Genomic DNA, 25,715 nt, shown 5'->3' with positions numbered 1-25,715 from the left:
ACCAAAACATGCTTGCTCATTGTAATTTGACAGGTTCATGGTTAAGGTAACTTTGCCGTTCGCTGAAAAATTGGAGGAGCTGAAAGCAAAGGGCATAAGTAATCATTTTTTATTAAATCCAGAAATTTTGTTGTGACAATTTTCATGTTTTCCCATAAGACCGTTAGTACTCGCAAACTAATGCGTCATTTTAAATTTCTTCTGTTCGATCCTGTGTTCCAAATTTTTGAAATATACCATTTGATGAATTAAAAAATCAGTTTTTATCAATTCAGTTTTCTATTTTGTATTTCCATTAGGGGCCGTTCACAATTATCAACATTTTCACGAGTGTACGAAGGGTACACTTTTTCAAGACCCCCCTCCCCCTAAAAGTGTACGAAAAAAATGATGATTTTTTTTTTCACACAAGTCTATATAGACACTTGCATGTGATTTTGTACATATTGTAGCGGAACAGTTAATATTGGCGCGCTAGGTTCACCGTAGTTTAGTTGGTTGGTACACGGACTTCTGTCCGTTGTACAGTGCGCGAGTAGCGTGGCTGGTTGGTACCCAGCGCGGGTATATAAGCGCGTGTCGCGCGCGCACTCACTCTCTTCCATTTCACTCGTCCATGGATTGCACTCTCCCATTGCACTGCTCACGTTGTGTGCTTTAGCTGTTAATTGTGGCGGGAAGCGTAGCACAGTTGCCGCTCAGAGACTTGGAGTTGCTGAAGCGTGTGTAGTACAGCTGTGGTCAGTCTTTCACTCAGGAAGAGCACTGGTTTAGTTCCGGTGAGTGCAGGGATTAGGAAATCTGGTTGGTACGGGAAGCATTCCAGTTCTTGACGATTATTGGAAAGGGGCCAATTCTTACAATTGAGCGGGACACACCTAAGTAGGACACACCTAAGTAGGACACACCTTAGTAGGACGCACCTAAGTAGGACGCATCTTATTGGGTCTCCAAGTAGTTATAATAAAGCAGTGAAGCCCTAAATACCCGAGTGTCTGATCTATTCATTGGACGTTAACCCTTCCCCGAGTGTTGTAGTGAGGTTTGCGAGAAAGCGCGAGTGAGTGTGTTCCCTGTGCGCCTGGCGGTAGACTGCCCCAAAACGGACCTGTTCCCCTGGCCTTCCCCACAGCCGCTCGTCAGGTCGGCAGAGAGCAATATCCAAGGCATCTTTGACACAAGACTGCCACAATGGTGTCAGAAGTGGGATAGGCGCCAGGATTACACAACACAGAACCCATCACAAACTACGAGCAAACAATCACCTACCTAGGACAGAGTCGCCCAGATAGGCGTACGTCATGGACAAGAAACAAGCAAACCAACCTAGACCGGTACTAATAGAGGAACTGACCGAGGACGCGGCTGAAACTTCCCAGTACGCGGAGGAGCAACAACGCCTAGAAGTTGAGACTGAGAAGCTCTGGGCAAAATTGGGTCAACTCCATGAACAGCTAGACAAACTGGAGACGAGAAGGGTGCGACTTGAAAGTCGGCAGGTGGATGCAGATGCAGGTTCCCAAGTGGAGTTATCAACAACGAGTTTCAGATATCTGGACACTGTAAGAGATGCATCAAGTAGCCTGATATCATCGTCAACACCTATGCCAAGGTGCAGACCTACGCCAAAACCCAGAACCAGGTATCCTACACTATCGTCTTCATTACTGGTACCTACAAATACACCAGTCACATCTTCGACATCGGTAGAAGCGTCCCATCAAGAAATCAAGAGTAATGCTGATGCAGAAAAAGGGTGGTCAATGGAGAGAAATTTCTCAGCAGGTGCAGCCGGAAGAGCATCAGAGCCAGAAAAGCAAGTTTCAGGCGAGGACAGGTCTAGCCTAGATAGGCGAGAGCCGGTGGTTGAAGTGAAGAGAGAAGGCCGTTCGCCTGCAGAGTTGAAGCGACCTAATATTGTACCAGATCGGTACAATGGCAAGACTGTATGGAGGGATTTTTGGCAGCATTTTGAAGCGTGCAAACTCGCTAACGGGTGGACGGACGAACAAGCTAAAGTCTTCTTGGCTGCGAGCTTGCAGGGGATAGCGGTGAAGGTGCTATCAAACAGTCCGGATGGTAGTCAAACGATGACGTATGAAGAATTAAAAGACAGGCTTGAAAGGAGATTCGGACCGGGCCAATTGTCGGAAAACCACTTGATTGAGCTGCGTTGCAGACGACAGGGACCAAAGGAAACACTGAGGGAGCTAGGTCAGTCAATCAGGGAGTTGGCCACGCTGGCATATCCTGAGATAGCAGACGAAGGGAAGGATCGCCTAGCGAGAGGTCACTTTTCGGACGCGATAGAGGACCAGGCCATCCGTGAAGGAATCTTCAGGACACAGCCAAAGACACTCGATGAGGCTATAAGGGCAACAATGGCGACAGAGAGTTTCCTCAAGGTGGAACAACAGAGGCCCAGTCGCAACCCAAAGCAAGCACGAGTACTAGAGGGACAAAATGACCCTTCGTTGGAAAAGCTGGAAGATTTTGTAAGAAATAGCCAGAAACGGATGGCAGAGGCCATACAAAGAGCTCAAGAAGAGACAAAAGCTTGGGTGGCTAACCTGGTGCAAGGGAGACCTACAGGTGCAGGGAACGACAAGCCAAACATGACAGAAGGCGTTCCGAGTACCTCCTACAGGAGACGACCTAGAGAGGACATTGTGTGCTTCAGGTACGACAGGAAAGGACATTTCGCTCGTGACTGTAAATGGCCGCCAGCAAAGAGACACGGGTCGGGAAACGGATCGCAGCTGACCCAAGGGCCCGAGGGAAAGCTGGGAGAAGAGGGCCACAAGACCGTCGTCCACGAGACAAACCAGTAGACAAGGGTCATGTAATTACCATTTCAATTGCAACAGCAGAAAGAGTGAAAAGGGGCATGTTTGTACCAGCAGTGGTGAGGGGACAGCAGGCGAAGCTTCTGGTGGACACCGGGGCAACAGACACGTTTCTGTCATCTACTCTCTACCACAAGATCTCACCTGAGAATAGGCCTCATCTTTCTAATGAGGGTTCGTGCATTAAAAATGCTGATGGTTCGCGGATAGTGACGTTAGGTAGCGCCTGGGTGGAGTTACAGGTGGGAAGAACGACACATCCAGTGTACGCGACCTTCGGAAATTTACACTCTATGGATGGAATCCTGGGTATGGATTTTGTGTACCCAACATGCGGGTCACTCAACTTTAGGACACTTGAGCCCACAGTAAATGGAGAACGGGTGAAGTGCAGCGATGAGTACGCAGGAGAAGCCGGGGGAAGGAACCTATACAGGCCAGACCATAAGGGTTACCCAAGCGTTGAACAGAATGCGTGTGTGGACATGCTACGGAATGCCCGAGCCAGTTCTTTAACTAGCCATGAGAAACTAACGAGATTCATTTCTTTTCATCATTGTCAGGAGGAAAACATGGGTCGAGACTCACCAGCGAAGAGGACTCCACTGGACCTAGACGAGGCGAAGACAATAGACTGTCCGAGATGCCACAGTGTGTTTCTACATCGGAGGAGTCTGGACCGACATCTGACAGTGGAGCATGGGCCACGAGTGTTTTATTGGTGCCGGCAGTGTTCACACAAGAACAATCGGCGGGATAATCTGCTGAATCATTATAAAGATTGTCATCCGTCCTGCCTGGCTGAGGTGAATGGGATCAAGGCTGAGTCCTATGAGGACAGGGAGCGTGAGGCGCGTACCAGGAGGGAGGCAGAAAGGCATCGCCTAGGAGGCAAAAAGTCACCTAAAGGTAAATGGGGTGAACCAGGTTCCCAACCAGAGGTCAAGTCGCGTTCTGCTGGACGGAGCGAGAGTGGACCTACTGCCGCTACAAAGAAGCGTAGCCGGGACAAGAAAGATGAGAAAGAAGTGACTAGGAAGCGTCCCAAAGAGAAGAAGGTGCCATCAACAGTTTCACGTGCACCTGAGGAGGAGGAGGTACGAAGCAGTACCAGTGTTCGCGATGAGCCTGATGGGCCAAGGCCGAGCTCTACTCTTCAGACGCCGTCGGCTTTAAACGTAGCACCAGAGTTGGGGGCGAAAGGAGAAGGAAAGGGGCCGGAAGTAGTTGAAGTACCAGATGTTGCTGTGGAGTTGGAAATAGCAGCAATCATAGATGACCGCGGGAGTGGAGAGCTCCCAGAGATCACACTGTCGCCTACCCCTCCGCTGATGATGGATTTAGAGGAGCCCCACAGCCAAGAGGAGCCAGGCATGCCGCCGAGAGGGAAGCCGCGAGCGATGATAGAGTTGATGAGGGATAAGGCCAAACGACGCGATGGTCAGGAAACCACCGCTAAGGGGGGAGAGAACATTCCAATCATGTCAACACCACTGCACCTAGACAGGCTGCTACCGGGACAGGCAGTCCGGATCAAGGAGGTTAAGGAATCCTACCTGTACAGAGATGGAGACAAGACACTCCAAGGCTCGACGACACTTGAGTATGATGTCGTTTACTTGAGACACCTAAATGCAAAGAGGTCGACAGAGCAACAAACCTCACCAAGTCCAACATCACAGGGAGAAGGTCGCCTATGCAGGTTGATGAAGACCGATGGTGATTCAGTCGGCACACCTTATTCGGATGAGGATCTCATCGGTGCCATGATGAGTAGAGTCAACCGCGTGTTGGAGACTACTACACGACAGGTGTACCATGAAGGCAACAAAGTGACCAAGGACAAACTACAGCGCACCTACGACGTGGACTTCCTGGCTGGAGTTGCACAGGATCCTTAGAAGCTATAAGGATAACGTCTACCTAAAGAGGCTTTGTTGAACTGTTTGTTGAACTGTTGAGGATCTTTTTTGTTAACATTTGTTACACACTTGTTCAAGTTTGTAATAGAAGAGGCATTTTGAACTGTTTTATATAAAGTTTCGTTTTGAAAAAGTTTTGTTTTCTTGTAAACTAAAGGAGAGGTTTGTATAAGGACCTAGGTAGGTCAAACCATCATTTTGTATAAAGACCTAAAGTAGGTCGAACCATTATTTTGTATAAGGACCTGAGTAGGTCAGCAAATTATTTTGTACAAGGATTCCAGATGAGACACTTTTTGACTGTTATTAAGTTAAGCTTTATTTAAGTTAGCCAAAGGTGGCAGAGCACCTTGTTAGGAGTTATAGTTTTTATAACTGTTCCTTATTGTTATCAGTTTTTAAGGTCAAGGGACTGACCAAACCTGGGGCGCGGCTGTATAGCGGAACAGTTTATATTGGCGCGCTAGGTTCACCGTAGTTTAGTTGGTTGGTACACGGACTTCTGTCCGTTGTACAGTGCGCGAGTAGCGTGGCTGGTTGGTACCCAGCGCGGGTATATAAGCGCGTGTCGCGCGCGCACTCACTCTCTTCCATTTCACTCGTCCATGGATTGCACTCTTCCATTGCACTGCTCACGTTGTGTGCTTTAGCTGTTAATTGTGGCGCGAAGCGTAGCACAGTTGCCGCTCAGAGACTTGGAGTTGCTGAAGCGTGTGTAGTGCAGCTGTGGTCAGTCTTTCACTCAGAAAGAGCACTGGTTTAGTTCCGGTTAGTGCAGGGATTAGAAAATCTGGTTGGTACGGGAAGCATTCCAGTTCTTGACGATTATTGGAAAGGGGCCAATTCTTACAATTGAGCAGGACACACCTAACTAGGACACACCTTAGTAGGACGCACCTAAGTAGGGCGCATCTTATTGGGTCTCCAAGTAGTTATAATAAAGCAGTGAAGCCCTAAATACCCGAGTGTCTGATCTATTCATTGGACGTTAACCCTTCCCCGAGTGTGGTCGTGAGGTTTGCGAGAAAGCGCGAGTGAGTGTGTTCCCTGAGCGCCTGGCTGTAGACTGCCCCAAAACGGACCTGTTCCCCTGGCCTTCCCCAATACTGCACAATATGCAGTACATTTTCATGTACGTGTGTAGGACTATGCTGCGCATGCTGTACACAATACGTTCATGGGATGCAATGCTGGGCCTGGTGTGGGGCGCGACCGGCTCTGCAAGTGCTCGATTGGCATCGGTTGCGGCTGTCAGCTGTGGCGACGGGCGAGAAAACATATCGACATTTAAAAAAAAAAGCGTACGGCGGCCATTAACCCCCCCCCCTAGCGTACGGTCTGTACGCTCGTAAAAATGTTGATAATTGTGAACGGCCCCTTAAAACAGGCTTTATAGTTAAGTAAATACATGTACTAACAGTATGGTAAAGTTTTAGCTGATTTTTTTGTCTGCAATTACATGTGAAGAGTGAAGACAATAATCAATGCATTACACGTGATTTTTTTTTATATGGTTGTTTTATAGTTCGCATATCATTTTTTTTCGTGGATAAACAGACACACAAAATTGAATAATAGATTAAACATCTTAAATTTGACTCAATAGACCATATGTAACACATTTCTTTAGGTTTACATGTATGTCGTGAAAAAAGTTTTTAAGAGCACATATTTTACTTGATTAACATGTGAAACAAAAATATCTAAGGCCTAAATTGTCTAAACACGAAACTTGCCCATTCTATTATTGTAATATGAAAAAGTGTTATTTTTTTCCATTTTGTTTGTATGTTTGAGTGGGTGGTTTATATTCTTACGTTAAGAGTAAGACTTTCTTTGGTCTAGACTGTGGTCAGTCGATTTAACCCATTTTTTATTTTTTTTTCCTCTTTACTAAAAGTGCCGGTTTGTATGGTCTAGACTTTGGCTAGGTGTTTTTAACCCTAATTTATCTTATCTTTATTTTAATCTTTCTAATATTTTCCAATTTATTATAAATTATCTAAAAATGTATAACTGGGAAAGAATGTAGTAGCCTGCTTCCCAAATCTATGAACAGTCATGAAAGTATTCATTGTTTTCTTCCAAAATTGAAAAATATATTTTCAGTCCAATATTCTCAGATTCGGACCCTCATTTTCATTTGGATGAAAATATGATTACAGAACATGTACTTAAGTTGAGAAACACACAACATACCATGTTTATAATGATGGATTTCAATAAATAACAAGTTTTTGTAGGCTTCTGTTCTGAGAAAAAGCATGTTTTGACTGATCTTGACAGTTTCGGTAAACATGAGTTTGAGTTGCAATAAAATGTCAGTTTTTTCCCCCCAGGAATTCTGAAAAGATAACGCCAGGATGAAACACTGCAGTGCTTCCTTGGAGATATTGCCTGGGTTCTCAAAAAGAGTAAGTTTTTTTGGTCTCAATTAATTTGATTTTCACAAGAATTAACCAGTAGTTTCTTAGTTGCAAAAGATTTGTCAATTTAGGCACACAACTTTCAATTATAATGTGTGTTTATACTCAAAATGTACACACTTAGAAATGTACACACTTGAATTGTTAGTATGGATATGTAGACCAAACGTGCAAGGAAGGGTTTGTTGCAGGGATTGCAGCATGTAACAGTATTGGAGCACCTATCGTTTTGACAAAATTTACATTTTCACACAATTTAATTGTTCCTGGACAGATCTTGTAGAGGCACCAGAGGACACTCTGACTACAGACTACAGTGGAACTATTGTCCCAGCAAAACAGAGAAAGCCCAGTGGACACCTCAGACACGACAGGGAATACTCAAGTCAAGACCGCAGTTGATCCAACCGCACAGCATAACAGAGAAGGCCCAGATGACATTTCAGAGACGTCAGAGGACACTCCAGTCAAGACTGCAGTTGATCCTCCTCACAGCGTGACAGAAAAAGCCCAGATGACATCTCAGAGAAGTCAGAGGACACTCCAGTCAATACTGCAGTTGAATCATCCTCACACTCACAGCACGACAGAGAAAGCCCAGGTGACATCTCAGAGATATCAGAGGACACTCCAGTCAAGACCACAGTTGATTCAACCACACAGCATGACAGAGAAGGCCCAGATGACATCTCAGAGACGTCAGAGGACACTCCAGTCAATACTGCAGTTGAATCGCCCTCACAGCCGGTCAGAGAAAGCCCAGACAACATCTCAGAGACGTCAGAGGACACTCCAGTCAAGACTGCAGTTGAATCCTCCTCACAGCGTGACAAAGAAAGCCCAGATGACATCTCAGAGAAGTCAGAGGACACTCCAGTCAATACTGCAGTTGAATCATCCTCACACTCACAGCACGACAGAGAAAGCCCAGGTGACATCTCAGAGATATCAGAGGACACTCCAGTCAAGACCACAGTTGATCCAGCCCCACATCATGACAGAGAAGGCCCAGACAACATGTCAGAGACGTCAGAGGACTCTCCAGTCAAGACTGCAGTTGAATCGTCCTCCCAGCCTGACGGAGAAAGCCCACACAACATTTTAGAGATGTCAGAGGATACTCCAGTCAAGACTGCAGTTGATCCAACCACACAGCATGACAGAGAAAGCCCAGATGACATCTCAGAGACGTCAGAGGACACTCCAGTCAAGACTGCAGTTGATCCAACCACACAGCATGACAGAGAAAGCCCAGATGACATGTCAGAGACGTCAGAGGACACTCCAGTCAAGACATCAAGAGAAGAAATTGAATTTGTTCCTTCATCACCTGTTGCCTCCGAATCAAGTGGCAGCATTACTTTTCCAATGCACAATCACTGGAGAAAGTCTCTTGTGGGTTCCAAGGAAGGTGTACGTTTGCCAGTTGATGGGGAAGTTAATGATTCTGAGTGGGATTCTGATGATGATTATGACCCCTCCTCTGCAACAAGTGATGATGACTCGGATAGTGAAGTATCAATTCCTGAAGAAAACCAATACAACACAACTGAAGATAAAAACGCCTCGGATCTCTCAGAAGAAGACGAAATCCTACGAGATATAAATGTTCCGGCAATTCATCTCAGAAAAGTCAAAACATCAATGACAACATCTTTGGGCAAAAGAAAAAAAAAGGATCGTGTTCAAAACAGTGTTCATGCGTGTCTGTACTGTGGTAAAATTGTGCAGCACATTCCTTCTCACAGGTCTAAGCATGCAAATGAAAAGGAAGTAAAAGAAATCATTAACCACTGGCAGCCTCAAATGACATGCTAAGGGCCAGAGGAGATCATAGGCACTATCTGAAAGTGGTTGGCGAGAAGGAAGGTGAACTGCTGCTTTATCGTAGACCCAAAGACAACTTTGACCATACAAATTATGGGCCTTGCCAAAAGTGCCTTGACTGGATGCTACTTCGATCATTACCTAAGTACCAGAAAACCTGCCCTGGTTACAAGTTTGACAGAGAGAGTAGTGACATTCCAAGGAAACGTGAACTGCTGTTTCAAAGTGACATTCTTGCTGAGAAAGTCAGTTTGTCAACGTCCAAATTACTGAAGAAAGAGGTCTTTAGCATTTTGACACCAGACGAGGTCAGCAATACTGCACAACATGACCTTTTGATCGTTGCCCTTGGTGAATCTTGGCTCAAGAGAAATATTGATAATGAAACCAAAGAAAGTACTACGCCTCACAACACACGCGTCACTGTGCAAGAAGCTAACGATGATATGGCATCACAGAAGCAAATGTGGGAATACCTGAGACCTGCCCATGTGGACAAAATAGTTGAAGCAGCTTTAGACACAGCAGTCCGTAAAATGGATGACGAGGAAGACTTACAAAGCCCTTCAAATGCAACTTAGATCAAGTATGATCTTTTCCGTATGGCCCACACAAAGATAGTGATCTCAATCAAAGAGTTGGATAAGGACAGGAGCTGTGGAAAGAAGCAAAGCAAGAAGCTGAGGATTTTCTGACGTCTATAAAACATGACTGGTCAGAAAGAGTAGGGGTTAGCACGAAAGCTACTCAATGAGAGGAAGTTGAATTAAGTTGAAGGATTGCCAAAGCCTGAAGATGTTGAGGTACTCTCCAAACACTTGCAGAAGAACACTTGCAGAAGAAGTTGACAGATGAGGACCTGTATCAAGGGGATGTCACCTGGTCGAGTTATCAGCAAGTAGCGCAGTATGCTCAGGCCAGACTACTTACCTTCAATAAAAGGCGTTCGGGAGAACTGGAAGCAATACAGTAAGATATTGAATCTTGATAGCTTGATTACTGAGTATGTTTATTCCATGCCCCTCTCTCACTAAATGGGTACCATAGTGATATATTCTCAGTGTTGCAGTTGTACATCTTTTACAATAGTTTTCATAAAAAGACGACTACTTTGTTATTTGACGTAATGTCTTGAGGTCGCTTGAATTTTGAGTCATTTTGGCCTTTAGAAAGTAAACTCGTTATTGCATGTAACTGTGCTTAGCCTAACAAATACACGTGATGGTAAGGGTTCAATGATTTCATCGTTGAGGTTAAATTAAGCTGTTGAGGTTAAATTAAGCTGTTAATAGTTCACCTTTGACCCTCACACCTCTTTCAGCCTAAAGAGCTATCTTCAGCGAACATCCGTGGCTGATGTGGATAGTGGCCTGACTGGACAATTAAGCGAGACAGAGCAGTACCTGCTGCAAAATCATGATTTACTGGAGACTAGAGGAAGGGTAATAATTTGTCATATTTTTTTAATTCTCGTCCAAATTATGTTTGTGTACATTGTGCACTGTATTACTCGCACAGAAGATACACGTACATTTGTAGCTGCTGGTCTTTGAGAGACATCAAATAAACTGTGATCAAACACCGAAGGCCTTTTCTAAAGCCTTGTATAAGTGTGAAATTCAATATTTTTGAAATACAATAGAACAACGGATTGTGTAAATGTTAACTTCATTTGATAAACTTGACTTCTTTTTAAATGTTCAGGAGATTTTATTTTGTATCAGAGTTGGGTTATTTTCCAATCTAATTGGTAGTAACAGCATTTGTAGTCTCCATTTCCACTGTTTTACCGATTACTGATGTTGTTACAGGTTGGACATAGAGTGCCAGTTGTGATCCCGAAGGACTGCCAGAGAGCGCTTGCCTATCTTGCAAATAGTGAAATGAGAAAGAAAGCTGGAGTGAGACAAACAAATAAGTACCTCTTCCCAAATGCTGGTATGTAAAATTCTTGATTCTCTTTGGTTTTTCAATTAGTATGATTTGAATGCTTCTTCTAAACAGCGGTAGCATAGCTAGAGATAAACATGTAGATTTCTAAATCAAAAATGTGCTTGCTTTTTAATTAAATCTGAAATTTATCTTGGAGTTTGTGCCAAAACTTCACAGCTATTTTTGTAGGTCATGTTTGTAGTCGAAGGACAATGTGACAAGTTTCTTATGAGGAGATCGGATTCCTTATCACAAAATGAGGTAAAAACAGTCACAAAAGACAGACACGAAATGTGATTAACTTCATTTTTTCAAACAAAGATATTACCGAATACATCTTTAAAAAATTCTCATAAGTTCAAAACTTTCAATAGTTTGGGGAAAAAAGAATACTCAGGCTTCTTTACGTTATTGCAGTTTTATTTACTTCCCTTGTGTTTATGTTGATCTGTTTCAGGGGATTCCGTTCTCAGGGCCTATGACTCCCTAAAAAAGGTTTGCCAAGAGTGCGATCTCCAAATACCTGGAAGAAACACAAGCGTCAACTTACGCAAGTACATGGCAACATTGGCCCAGGTTATGGACCTAACCCCCAACCAAATGGACTGGGTATGCAAACATCTGGGTCACTCAAAGACAGTGCATTTAAATCACAATAGAGTCATGAGCTCTTTTCTGGAACGTGTTGAAATTGGAAAACTATTGCTCATGCAAGATTTAAATGTTCAGTCCAATTTTGTTGGGAAAACTTTGATTGATGTAGATTTTTCCAGCATTGTGTTTAGAAGAGCCTAAGAGGGAGTTGTTGCCAGTTGCAGCCAAGCATCAACCCGAGAAGGAAGAGCAGTTGAATATGCAACCTCTCAGAGTGGAGAAGAATCCAGCGCTTCTGATTTTGAAGAAGTGCCCAAGAAGGAGAGGAAGGTTACGGTTAGCAAACCTCAAAGACGGTCTCGCACATTCATAGAGCTCGAGGAGTTGCGCAAATACTTGCATGAGAACTTTGAGACCAAAACAACGCCAGGCAAACAGCAGTGCGACAGAGCCATCGAGCTGAGCAGGCAGAATGGGGGGGGGGGGGGGGGGAGCTACACAGACGTCAGTGGCACTTGATAGTCGGAAAAGTATCTAACTTGCTTCAGAAAGTAAGATAAGTCTATGTGTGCATCTATAGTCTTGATGGATTGGTTCAAGGGTAATTTGACCAGGAGCTTGATTGCAGAATGCGCTTTGTGTTAAAATGACAATACATGTAGTTTTTATTTCAAATTTTAAGAGGAGTTTTGCATGAAGCAATACACATACCTTTTTGGGTAATATTTTTAAGTTTCAATATTAAAATTTTCTACAAATTGCATGTTATTCTGGCTTATATTCTCAAACTGATTTAAAACAACGTTTCAAAAAGAAAAAGTAAACCTTTGATGCGACACTGCACGAACATTTTAAGTACATATAGTATACTTCAATTTCATAATGTTAATGCAGAGTGTGTTGTTAATTTAGGTACTGATTTTGTTGTATGTACAAGGCTACATAATTTGAGGTCAACATGTTGACATAAAAACATTTATTTTCACAATTGAAATGAAAATTGCTTAAGATGCCACGTCAACCTATTTTAGTTTAAAACGTTGATAAAAAGTGGTTCTTGTAACATATTCCTTGTAATGTAGGAAAGGCGATTTTATAAGGATAACATTCTGATATGAAAAGAAGTATTTCAAAATTTTAAATGAAAATTGCATGAGATACTGCGCAAAGCTTTTAAAGTAAAATGTTTTTAGATTAAGGTTTTTTTTTCAAGGTTTCATTTTTCTTTCAGTCTGTGAATGGCTATTTGATTATTGGTCAATGTGCCGATTTAACAGGATTTCTTTCCAAAATACAAATGGAAATTGCATGAGACAGCACAAACCTTTTTAAGTAATGGATTTCAATTTATCATGTTCTAGCTTTATTAATCAGATTACTATAGTTGTATTTCAAATTAAATGTTGCATAAGACTGCATAATGTTTTTGAGTAATGTACTGTTGTTTTAATTGAAGTTAATATTTTGTATGTAGGTTCCATTTTTCCTTCTGTACATGTATGTGAAAGGTGACTTGATACATGTACATGTAGGTCAGTGTGCTGGTTTAAAAAGGTCTATTTCCCGAAAAACAAAAAAACCCTGAAAGTTATACAAGACACTGCACAAACTTTGTTTAAGTAATGTACTTTCGTCTTTTAAATTGAGGTTCAATATCTGCTTCATTTAGGCTCTTACATTCCTTTCAGTCTGTGATTTCAGTCTGTAATTATACAATGTAGGTCAACATGTCATGCTGAATAAAAAAGATGTACATGTATGTCCAAAATTAAAATGAAAGTTGCACAAGACACCACACATTTTTTTAGGAATGAATTTTAATTTCAAAAGGTTGATGTACTGTATAGTTTGTTTTTATATTCTGGCTTACATTTCACATTTTTAAATCACTAAGGCAGTGTAATGTTTCTTAAGTAAAGTACTTTAACTTTTTAAATTTCAGGTTGATATGTTTTTACTCGGGCTTTCATTTTCCTGTCAGTATGTAAAGAATAACTTAAGGATAGGTTAGTATGCTGGTTTAAAGCGATATACATGTATTTCCAAAATTAATAGCGAAGTTGCATGAGACACTCTTCGACCCTTTAAAATGATGTACTCCAGTTTTTGAATGTTTATATTTATTTCTTTTACTCCCAGGTTTTCAATTTAAATTTTCAGATTGCAATAATTCTATTTCAGAATAAAAGTTACATAAGACTGCATTATATTTTCTATAAAGTATTATACTTCAATTTTAAATTAAGGTTGATTTGTTTAATATATTAAGGCTTTCATTTTACATTTTCTGATTACATTAGTTTTATTTGAAAATGAAAATTGCATAAGATGGCACTTTTAAGAAGTGTGCTTTCAATTTATTTTAGGATGGATATATCCTTTTTTCATTCAGGCTTTCGTGTTCCTTTTAAACTGTGAAGGCTACTTGATTACAATGTATAGGTCAACATGTTGATTTAAAAGGTCTATTTCCAAAAACAAAATGAAAGTTGCAGGAGACACTGCAAAACCCTTTATGTAATATAGTTAAAGTTTTACAGGTTGACACAGAGTTCTTTTGATGTCAGAGTTGTGAAGTTTTACTGTCGAATTTTGACTGTTGATGTTATGATCTTCGGAGTTTTACTGTATTATAAGTGAATGCCGAGATCAGGAAATTGCATCACACTTCATGCTGGTTTTTCATCAAACCATCCCATAACAATGCGAGACTAAATACTCAGGATATGAGATTGCAACAGAAACCATATTGAAAAGATACATGTACATGTAAATATGTTCTTTTCCCTCTAAGAAATGACACAGTACAAACCAGATTTTAAATTAAAGTTGATTTGTTTATTATATTTAGGCTTACATTTTACATTTTCAGATTACATTAGTTTTATTTGAAACTGAAAGTTGCATAAGACGGCACAAACGTTTTTTAAGAAGTGTGCTTTCAATTTATTTTAGGATGGATATATCCTTTTTTCATTCAGGCTTTCATGTTCCTTTTAAACAGTGAAGGGCTACTCGATTACAATGTATAGTAGGTCAACATGTTGATTTAAAAAGATATATTTCCAAAATCAAAATGAAAGATGCAGGAGACGCTGCAGAAACCTTTAAGTAATATAGTTAAAGTTTGACAGGTTGACACAGAGTTCTTCTGATGTCAGAGTTGTGAAGTTTTACTGTCAAATTTTGACTGTTGATGTTATGATGTTGGGAGTTTTTCTGTATTATATAAGTGAATACCGAGATCAGATAATTGCATCACACTTCATGCTGGTTTTTCATCAAACCATCCCATAACAACGCAAGACTAAGGCCAAAAAAAAAATAAGTCGGTCTCTGGTCAGCGCGCGCGTCGATTTTAATCATGCGCGTCAATCTTTTTTTTCCAAAATGTTCCGCGGTAGCTCCAACAGCGCCCTCTATTTCCGCACCTCCTCAAGTTCTTTTTTACCAAAGAGCACCAAGGAATGGGAAATTGCACCAAGGCAAATGGTCGAAAGCACCAAGGCAACAAAATAGTACCCACATTGTCTGTACAATCCAAGCTTGAAGAAAAAAAAAAAGCCGCGTGGCCGCGTCAATTCTGGAACTTTGGTCTGACCAGAGACCAAATATTTTTTTTTTGGCCTTAATACTCAGGATATCAGATTGCAACAGAAACCATATTGAAAAGATACATGTACATGTAAAAATGTTATTTTCCCTGTAAGAAATGACACGTACAAACCAAATTGTTTCCAAGTGTGAGATGGCAGAAGATTTTCATTTGGTACATCTGCAAATACATGTTAATGAATGTTGGTGAAACTTACCTTTACACATTTAAAGTTCAATTCCACTGCAGTCATATTACGAAACATGCACTTTGCTTACTCAATGTTGAAAGTTACACATTAAAATACATATGAATTGTTCAAATGACACATGTTCAAATGAAAGGAAATATTGTCCGCATAATGTTGGAAGTCACACATGGCTCATTTCATTATGGATAATTCAAATGTGTCCATAATGTTATTTGACTTTCAACTCTTAAGTAATGAATATGCTTATGTATCATTTGAACTGTTCATGTGTAATTTGACTTTAGTTTGCTTTCGACATTAAGTAGTAAATATGCTGATGTGTCATTTACACTGTCCATGTGTAATTTCAATTATGAGGCTTTCAACAAAAAATTTACATGAGTAATTTCACTTGTGTGGCTCAGCATTAAGGAGAAAATGTGCTTATGTGTCGGTTGAACTGTCCATGTGTGATTTGACTTGTGTGGCTTTCAACATAACGTGCTTATGTGTCAGTTAAACTGTCCATGTGTAATTTGACTTGTGTGGCTAGACATTAAGTAGAAAGCGTGCTTATTTGTCGGTTGAACTGTCCATGTGTAATTTGACTTGTGTGGCTTTCAACATAAGTAAAAAGCGTGCTTATGTGTCGGTTGAACTGTCCATGTGTGATTTGACTTGTGTGGCTAGACATTAAGTAGAAAGCGTGCTTATGTGTCAGTTAAACTGTCCATGTGTGATTTGACTTGTGTGGCTTTCAACATAAGTAAAAAGCGTGCTTATGTGTCAGTTAAACTGTCCATGTGTGATTTGACTTGTGTGGCTAGACATTAAGTAGAAAGCGTGCTTATGTGTCTTTACTGTCCATGTGAAATTTGACTTGTGTGGCTTTTAACATTAAGTAGAAAATGTGCTTATGTGTCATTTGAAATGTCTGGTACTAAAGTGTCATTTGAACTGTCAAACGACACATAAGTATATTTTCTACTTGATGTTTAAAATCATACAGGTGGAGAGCTAGTCACAGAAGCTAATATGGACAGTCCGACACACAAGTACTCACAGAAATCAACACTTTTTTGGGAAACACAAAAGGATAATTTATACTTGAATCCACGGCACATAAGCAAAAAGTCACACAAGCATAGCTTTGTTAGTATACGCCTCCGTCCGTCCGTTTTGACGAGTGACCATTTGTGGGGTCCATGACCAGAACATATATTCAGTTCTGGGGTACTTTGTCAAAAGTGGGGTATACCCCACTTTTAAAATTAATATGGATGCTTGTCAGTGCGTTCTGGGGTATAATGAAAGTTTTTGGCTAACCCCACATTTGTTGTGTCCATAAATGTGCACAAAACCTATAGACATAATATGCCTAAGACAAACCGTGCAATAACATTGTTTAAAAGTAAATAGCGCCATCTATTGGTGGATTGATGTTGGGCGCGGCACTGGTATTATGTATGTACATTAGTAAACGATACTCGCGGGTGCCGATCTCCAGCGACATGTGATATCATGTGATCTCTATTTCGCGCGCGTCGTAGGTGGATATCGGTTACCAATGCTGCACCGTCGCACGTTATACACTGCGCCGTGGACCAGGCAATAACCCCGCACGCAGCCGGCCACGCGTGCACTACATGTATGTAGTTGCAGCACGTCGATCTTGTATACGCTGTGGAAAGGATTTTCAAAATCGAAGAACGACAAATTAAAAGGTAAATTTTTCCTGTTTTGTGTGGGTAAAGAATAATATTTTCTGTCTCGTATTGTGTGAATTTTTTGTGGGTTTTTGTATTCAGTAAACTGTTTGAAATTGTTCTCGAAGTGTAACTGTTAGTTGTGGACAAACACAGCAGCCGGGCGGTGCGCGGTAGGCCCTAAAAAAATTAACATGGCACTTGGCAGTGGTTTTCGTTCTGCCGCGCCGTTTAATTTGCCCCGAATTTCTTTATGCAGTGTTGTCAAACTTCTTTGTTTATGAACTTCAAACTCTTTCCGTAAAATACTGGTACTTTTACCTCAATAATATTTGTTGATGTGTTGTGAAATTTAGTCCGAAATTTAAATTAAAAACGGTGTCGTCCGGAAACTGGGCACAACGCACTTGAAAATGCTTGAAGTTGAACAAATCTCGGCGGCCAAATAAACAATTACATGAATGTTGCAACCTGACCCCACACTTTTGTCTTCAATATAGCATCCTAATAAATGTCAATCATTGCAAAAATGTTGCGAAAAGACATGAATCTAGGACCAAAAAACATTTCAATTTTGTTAGGAAAATTTGTGGAAAAAAAGTAAGAATGTTGCAACCTGACATGCTTGACGCCACTTTTTCCTTCCTAACCCCTATATTATCTCAATGAAGCTCAACTCCCTTAAGGTCAGTTATTGCAAAAATGATGAAAAGACATGAATCTGGGACTGAGAAACATTTCCAATTTTGTTGGGAAATAATTTTGTTGACTCTTCATAGACCATGTACACAAGTGGCGTCAGGTTGCAACATTTTTCCCAATTTACTGGACGGGTCCTACTAAAGCGCGTCAACAAGTTTTAGTAATCGTTAAGTGCGCGTCAACAAATTATGTATAGGCTTTTGAACAATAAAAACAGCTTTATATGGTAGAAAAAGCAATAATGAACATCTTCTGCATATCAATTAAAGTTAAAATTATTTTAAAACTTGGTTTTTTGAACGCGAAATGTACGACGAAATTGTCGATAAAACTAGGCCGCCATCTTGTTTGGATGGTGCTGTAGACTTCGCGCATGCGTAGTATGGCTCTTTACACTTCACGCATGCGTAGTACGGCTAGCTACACATAAACAAGATGGCGGCCAACTTTTATCGACAAATTCGTCGTACATTTCGCGTTAAAAAAAAACAAGTTTTAAAATAATTTTAACTTTAATTGATATGCAGAAGATGTTCATTATTGCTTTTTCTACCATATAAAGCTGTTTTTATTGTTCAGAGGCCTATACAAAATTTGTTGACGCGCACTTAACGACTACTAAAACTTGTTGACGCTTGTTGACGCGCTTTAGTAGGACCGTACTGGACTACCTCCGTAAATATAGGCCACACATGGAACATGTAGGCCTACCCAAACATGTGAAACTTTGTCAAATGTGGATTAGCACATTTAGGGTTAAGGCCTAGGCCTATTTATTGTAGTAGGCCTATTTTTACATGTACGGTATTATTAAGAAGTATACTCGCCCTCGGCCCTCTTTATAATTATAGTGATAGAAAAAGTATCCCCCTTTTTCAGACATCTACGTTTCGTGTAATTTCATGTTGGAATTTAGATACGCAAACGTGTCCAAACAAACCTGGAAATTACACAAAATGTAGGGGGGGGGGGTAAATTTCTATCGCTATTGAGCATGTCAAGAGGGTGAGTATGCTTCTAAAGTGTAAATAAACTACAAATAAAGCAGTGAAAATCCAAACTTGACAAAGTTCTACATGTTCGGGTACATGTTCCAAGCTTGGGATTTATTTAAAGAGTCCAGTAAATTGGCCACATTTATGCGGCTAGATACTTACATGTAGGCGAATAAAAAAAAGTGTTAAGCGTCCCCCCGCCCGCTTCCTTTTTGGTGGATGCCTCCTTTTTTTTTAACCAAAAAAATGACACATTGTAAACAGTGACATCATTGTGGCCTCTTTATCTGTTGCATACAGCAACCTGTTTCCTGAGTCCAAAGGTGGCCATTAAAAAAAAACTGGTGACCATCTTGAAAAATAATCTGGTTGGGCGGCCATTTTGGAGGGGGGAAAAAGGGCTTCCCTCTTCCTTTATTTGGTTTTGTTAAAAGCATGACGTTAAACATGTTTTTTTTTATTTCGCCATACTTTTATACTACATCCTTTTTGTCAGATTTTTTTAAAAAAAGAGTTGGGGGCGCATTTTATAAAAGGTTCATTGTTCTCAGGTCATGATGTGCACTTAAGGAAAATTGGAAAAATAGGCCTAGTGGCTGTCGATACGACAGCTGTATTGCAATTTCCAAATATCATTACGGAATTTACGTCATTGTAAAAGCACAATGTGAATAAGATTTACTAGTGCCCATTCAACCAAAATGCTTTGGTAGCTCGATTAGTGCAGCCATTAGCTCAATTATCTTTTTTTTTTAATAGGCCTACATTTCATAAATCTTGGGTTTTTAATCAAATTGTTCTATTTATTTTTAAACAGATTTAATTTTCTTCCCTTTGAAATCTGTGGTTCTGGAAGTTTATTTTTTGTATTTTTTTTTTTTTTATGGGAAATAAAGTCAGAGAACCATGTGGTCTGGTTTCTACAGCCAAAGATTGTGATGTGACATTAAAGTACTATTACATCAGGGAACTAGACAGTTCTGTAATGATAGCAGTCCAAGAAAATGTGCGTTGCGGCTGCTGTAGCGATAAACCATGGATGCTCACTGGAGTAGACTCTCTGCTTAGGGCCATACTTCCCTTTCATGTACTTCCCTGGGAGCTAGTAGTTACATATATTATTTTTTTATGGAGGTAATTCTGCCTCAAACTCGGCATGTAGGTTCACTTACCATAGAACATCCATATTTTTCCAGAATTAGTTAGTTCTTATGATGGTCCCTTTGGTGTAATTTGTCTCTAAAATGTGTGACACAAGGTGCCACTTCCTTCGCCAATCAAGATTCATTTCAATATCGCCGACAAATATTTTAGCACGTCTGTGCAGGCGCACACACCAAAAACCAACAGCTGTGTCATGAAACAGCCCCACGTTTGTTGGCAACTTTGGTAACCAAAACAAAATTTTGCTAATAAGTTTAGAAAGATTTCTAAAATATTCAAATGTTTAAATGTTCAATACAGCATATGCACATGTACAATATACATGTACATGTATCCATGTCGCATGATGGCAAAATAATAGCAATTCACTTGATATTTGATATTTGGTTGAGATGATAATTATGGTAGGATCATTTATTGAACTGTTGATTCTTATGATTTCCCCCACACAGCACTGAACAATGGGGAAAACGCCTACTCAGGTGTTGTTCAAAGGTAAGCTTTATTTGAACATTCTTTTATCTCCAAAACTGTAGCACCTACAAAGCCAAGTTGTACATGTACATCATACTAAAGCTCTTTGAATGGCCTCCATTTCATAAAATAAAACGTAGCATGAAGCGCAAAGAAAATGTGTAACGAAATCATACATACACATGTATGATGTACACTGTACATGTACATGTGCATATTTACCAGTACCTGTTCATATACATGTAGCCCTAATATGGGAATGAATTCCAAACTAGTATGTCAGTTATCTGCCAGTTAAACACATCAGTGGTCACCTGACCTTGTGATTTCACCTAAGATGAATCCAGAAAGCTCTTGAAATGTAAAGACATTTTCGGAAATATGTGTTCATAGAGCAGACTTTGGATGCACACTTCAGCTCGGCAGCAGACAGTCATGATGATTCTTTCCCATACACATGTGTGTACATGTATATCACATCACCATACATTTAATTTCTTATTTTCAGAAGGGGATCTAGTACTAGTGAAGTACTACCAGTCCGTGTGGTGGCCAGCATACGTAAAGAGACCCACTATAAAACAAGGAAACACATTCAAAACTGTGTGCGGGTTTTGGGAGGAGCAGGAGTAAGTGAAGTTTATTTTATTTTAATTTTTTGTTCATCTCAAATTATAGTCATTTCCTCTTACGTTTCCATTAGTCCAGAAAAAAAAGTCTTCGGTTTCTGGTATGGAGCTTGCCCCAAAAATGTTGCGGTGATGTGGCTTTTTTCCTTCTTTTTTTTCCCTTTTTTTTCCCGAACGTCGGCTGATGACTGCAAATGGTGCCCAACTACATTTAGTGCAAAACGTATGGGAGCCCAGAAAGGCCACATAAAGCTTATACTTGATCGTAACCCCATCTTAAAACATGTTAAAATTGTGCAGCAGCAGGATTCCAGTCAAACCTGTGAGTTTGACGGTTTTGAGACGTTGGAAAAAAAAATAATTTTGCTGACCGCATGGCTACGGCGAAGCACGCGCAGACCTGAAACCAGAGGCTTTTTTTTTTTGGCCTTACTCTGCCTTCTTTCACGAATGGGAGCACCTATGCAAATCCGCATTGTGATTGGTTAACCTTTCAGCACTCTACTTATTTGCATAAAGATGTGAAAAGGCCAAAAAAGAAAAAATAGTTCTGCTTCCGATTACATGCCTTTCAAAAATATGGTCGGTCGGAATTTTTTTTTTTGGCCAATTTTTTATGCAGATTGAATGGGGTATTCAATTTTATACAACACCTGAATAAACCCCCGTCATCTGAATGGTGGATCGTTGATCACATGTCATTGAATTTTTCGTCCCAACGCGTGGCGCGCAACGCACAGTGCAATGGAAGTTCTATTGCACGGTGAATAGAACTTCCAATACACGGTGTCACTGCTGCTGGTTGGTGGTGGCGCTGTTTTAAATCGAGATAAATTGAATATGATTGTTCTCAACCTGTTGAACAGTTCGCATAAATTTAATATGATGAACTTGTCGAACTTTTAAACAGTTTTTAACCTGAACAGATTGGCTATTAAAAGTCAACCAATCAGATGACAAGGATTTTTTCAGGTGTTATATAAAACAAATAATGAATGTTTCACATTGGTGCAGTGGAAAGAATAATTTCATTCGGTGACAGATGAAATGTTCCATTCGCCTTGTGGAATGGATCATTTCTTCTGTCACCGAATGAAATTATTCTTACCATTGCACTCACAAACATTCATTATTTGTATAATATGGAAAGTTTTGGCCTGAACTATTTCCATTGCACTACGAAAGCTATACACAAAATGGCCACAAAAAGTAAATAAAACCTACCTTAAGTATTGTCAAAATATTTAAGCTCGATAATTCTTAGAAAAATAATGTAAATTATTACTCAGACTATCCTACATGTAAGGTATGTTGGGGGTCTAACGTATAAAGTAACGACTAAAATGATCTCAATGAACCCCCCCCCCCCCCCCCCCCATTGTAGGCTCTCACATAGTAACAGGACTAAAATGATCTCAATGACCCCCGATTACAGGCTATCAGTTGTGGGATTTGAGTTCTGATAAAAACGTTACTTTATGTGGTCAAAAGGTTAATATTTCTCCAATAGGGAACAATGCGTCACAAGATGTTCAATCAAACGTTTTGACAGCTCCGATCCACTTCTACACAAAGGAAGAGGTAGAATGTTACATGTAGTTATTAATCGAGTTTGGCAAGTTTGTTTTCTTGTTCCTCAAGATAACGCTTTTTTAGTTTGTGTTTTATCAAAACATGTTGGAAATAGAACACCTTAAGCCTTAAGTTCAGAACGAAGCACACTGCATAAATTTTGACTATAACTTCTCCCCCTATTTGATTCCTGTTAATTAAAGCCTTGCTCTATGTTAAAGCATGGACGATTAAAGAAACATTGACATCACTTAAAAAGGAACTACATGCAATATTATGTACAATGTACATGATCAAGATAATTGCCGATTGTATTCATATTGCATAATTTATTATCAAAAATGCTACTTATGGTGATTTGATTGAAAGTTACTATTAAAACATGCGGGCTAGTGAAAAAGGTTGCGGGCCAGCCCAGTGAAAACTCCGGTTTAGTGGCCCGGCCGGCCAGTAAAGGAAAAGTCAAGGGAAACCCCTGCATAACAACTCTTGAAGGTACATGTACATGTGAAACTAGAAAGCATGAAGAAATGTTCTGAATTTACAAAATCCGATGTCAGATGTAACAGGGACACCAACAAAAAGTGGACCCTGATTTTATAGAATTACCCATAATTTGTATGGGGAAAAAAGTAAAACCCTTCGTATAGTATGTTTTTATTTGTTGTTTACTTTTGGTTTTCACTTACCAGGATTTGGTAATTTGGATAAGAAAACTTTCATTTTTTACAAAGTGTTGATTTAATAACCAGGGTTGGAGTTGTGCAAGTTCCTTGTCATCAATTTTTCTTCTGTTTTAAAATAGTTTGCTTTTCTTATTAACTACATGTTTGTCACTCACTGTAATTCAACTGTGCCTGTTTTTTACATGTAACACTTTCAGGATTGCAACTCGTTAATGTACATTGTAATGACTGATGGAGTGCAATTCCAACATTATGTAATGTCCATTTATAACAGAGCTTGTACATGGAAAAACCTCAGTGAATAGACCTGAAAATTTGCTTTTCAAAGGAAATACAAACTAAGAGTTTCGATCATCTAACTCTAAATCTTAACTGGCTCTGTTACAGACATTTCACTGCCTGTCATATTGCTGAAATTGCCCTCATGTATAAACAAGCCTCTCCTGTGGTGCAAAAACTGATCCTCAAAGTTCGGTTGCAGTTCGATTTTTTTTCTCCGAACTTCGGCTCGGTTTGGCTTTGGAAGTGCATACATAATGTACATGTCCATGGTACAATGTATAGGTGCTGATGAATTGCAGGTGCTGAGGTGCGTACCATTTTTTCAAACCATATCAGCCCGATATATCCTATTGTATGCCTGGCTAGAACATAGCAAATAATGAAGATGAATGCGGAGGCTTTTAACCCGGTAAATTCAATCATCCGTGCGCGTTAATTTTGCCCTTTCTTAGCATTCCTAGTGACTCTTCTGAACTGACATTTGGGTTCGGGTTCTGTTCGGAAGGCCAAGTTCGGCAATTTTTTGTTCGGTTCAGCAGTTCGGCTGCAGCACTACTCCTGTTAATTTTTATGTAACAACTTAACAAGTGCCTTAATTCTTCACACCTGCATTTCTTTTGTTTTGAGTTGATTAATTGATAAACTCTACTACTTACCTAGCGAGGGTTCTGGAAGCTCGCTGCATGATATTTTGCTTCCAGGTTCTATTTCTAGAAAATGTCCAACATTTTTCCACAAAGGAGAAAGTTTACAAAACAATGTTGCCAAATTTGTAATGATAATGAACTTTTTTCTTTTTCCAGCTTTCCTCTCAAAATCTGCATCCAAGTATCTCCTCAAGTACAACGCAGATATTGAGAGGGCTAAAAAAGTTCAGGCCAAGGAAATAGGAGACAAGGTCAGGAACTCAGGTGGCCGTTCAGTGATCCCGGATGGTTCTAAAGAACAAAAGCCAATCTCAGGTGGCCAGTCAGTGATCCCAGATGGTTCTGAAGAAGAAAATCCAATCTCAGGTGGCCAGGCATTGATCCCGGATGGTTCTAAACAAAAAACGTCAATCTCAGGTGGCCAGTCAGTGATCCCAGATGGTTCTAAACAAAAAACGTCGATCTCAGGTGGCCAGGCAGTGATCCCAGATGGTTCTAAACAAAAAACTTCGATCTCAGGTGGCCAGGCAGTGATCCCAGATGGTTCTAAACAAAAAACGTCGATCTCAGGTGGCCAGTCAGTGATCCCAGATGGTTCTAAACAAAAAACGTCGATCTCAGGTGGCCAGTCAGTGATCCCAGATGGTTCTAAACAAAAAAACGTCGATCTCAGGTGGCCAGGCAGTGATCCCAGATGGTTCTAAACAAAAAAAAGTCGATCTCAGGTGGCCAGGCAGTGATCCCAGATGGTTCTAAACAAAAAACGTCGATCTCAGGTGGCCAGGCAGTGATACCAGATGGTTCTAAACAAAAAACGTCGATCTCAGGTGGCCAGTCAGTGATCCCGGATGGTTCTAAAAAAAACCCGTCGATCTCGGGTGGCCAGGCAGTGATACCAGATGGTTCTAAACAAAAAACGTCGATCTCAGGTGGCCAGGCAGTGATCCCGGATGATTCTAAACAAAAAACGTCGATCTCAGGTGGCCAGTCAGTGATCCCGGATGGTTCTAAAAAAAAACCCGTCGATCTCAGGTGGCCAGGCAGTGATACCAGATGGTTCTAAACAAAAAACGTCGATCTCAGGTGGCCAGGCAGTGATCCCGGATGATTCTAAACAAAAAACGTCGATCTCAGGTGGCCAGTCAGTGATCCCGGATGGTTCTAAAAAAAAACGTCGATCTCAGGTGGCCAGGCAGTGATACCAGATGGTTCTAAACAAAAAACGTCGATCTCAGGTGGCCAGGCAGTGATCCCAGATGGTTCTAAAAAACACGTCGATCTCAGGTGGCCAGTCAGTGATCCCAGATGGTTCTAAACAAAAAACGTCGATCTCAGGTGGCCAGTCAGTGATCCCGGATGGTTCTAAAAAAAACACGTCGATCTCAGGTGGCCAGGCAGTGATACCAGATGGTTTTAAACAAAAAACGTCGATCTCAGGTGGCCAGGCAGTGATCCCAGATGGTTCTAAAAAAAACCGTCGATCTCAGGTGGCCAGTCAGTGATCCCAGATGGTTCTAAACAAAAAA

At 40.6% G+C, this 25,715-nt stretch overlaps 2 protein-coding genes and 1 long non-coding RNA gene across 3 annotated transcripts; all 3 read left to right on the top strand.

The window, feature by feature from the left end:
* The first annotated feature begins 6,882 nt into the window (after positions 1–6,882).
* On the top strand, positions 6,883–8,987 carry LOC119733613 (mediator of RNA polymerase II transcription subunit 15-like). The gene is made up of 2 exons (XM_038207024.1): positions 6,883–7,182; positions 7,469–8,987. The coding sequence occupies exon 2, from the start codon at positions 7,709–7,711 to the stop codon at positions 8,297–8,299; it is 591 nt and encodes a 196-aa protein (XP_038062952.1). The 5' UTR covers positions 6,883–7,182; positions 7,469–7,708; the 3' UTR covers positions 8,300–8,987.
* On the top strand, positions 8,302–12,022 carry LOC119733845. Its single transcript, XM_038207213.1, has 6 exons — positions 8,302–8,808; positions 9,390–9,552; positions 9,846–9,990; positions 10,343–10,463; positions 10,833–10,959; positions 11,411–12,022. The coding sequence occupies exons 1-6, from the start codon at positions 8,302–8,304 to the stop codon at positions 11,746–11,748; spliced, it is 1,401 nt and encodes a 466-aa protein (XP_038063141.1). The 3' UTR covers positions 11,749–12,022.
* A 4,488-nt stretch (positions 12,023–16,510) lies between these two features.
* Positions 16,511–24,570, top strand: LOC119734100. The gene is made up of 4 exons (XR_005272035.1): positions 16,511–17,056; positions 20,352–20,394; positions 20,882–21,002; positions 24,346–24,570. It is a non-coding gene; the product is annotated as an uncharacterized LOC119734100 (long non-coding RNA).
* Positions 24,571–25,715: the final 1,145 nt, after the last annotated feature.

The sequence above is a fragment of the Patiria miniata genome, unplaced genomic scaffold (assembly GCF_015706575.1).
Source record: "Patiria miniata isolate m_02_andy unplaced genomic scaffold, ASM1570657v1 HiC_scaffold_26, whole genome shotgun sequence".
Taxonomy (NCBI): domain Eukaryota; kingdom Metazoa; phylum Echinodermata; class Asteroidea; order Valvatida; family Asterinidae; genus Patiria; species Patiria miniata.
Note: the sequence above shows the minus strand (reverse complement) of the source record. Positions and strands in the feature narration are given on the sequence as shown.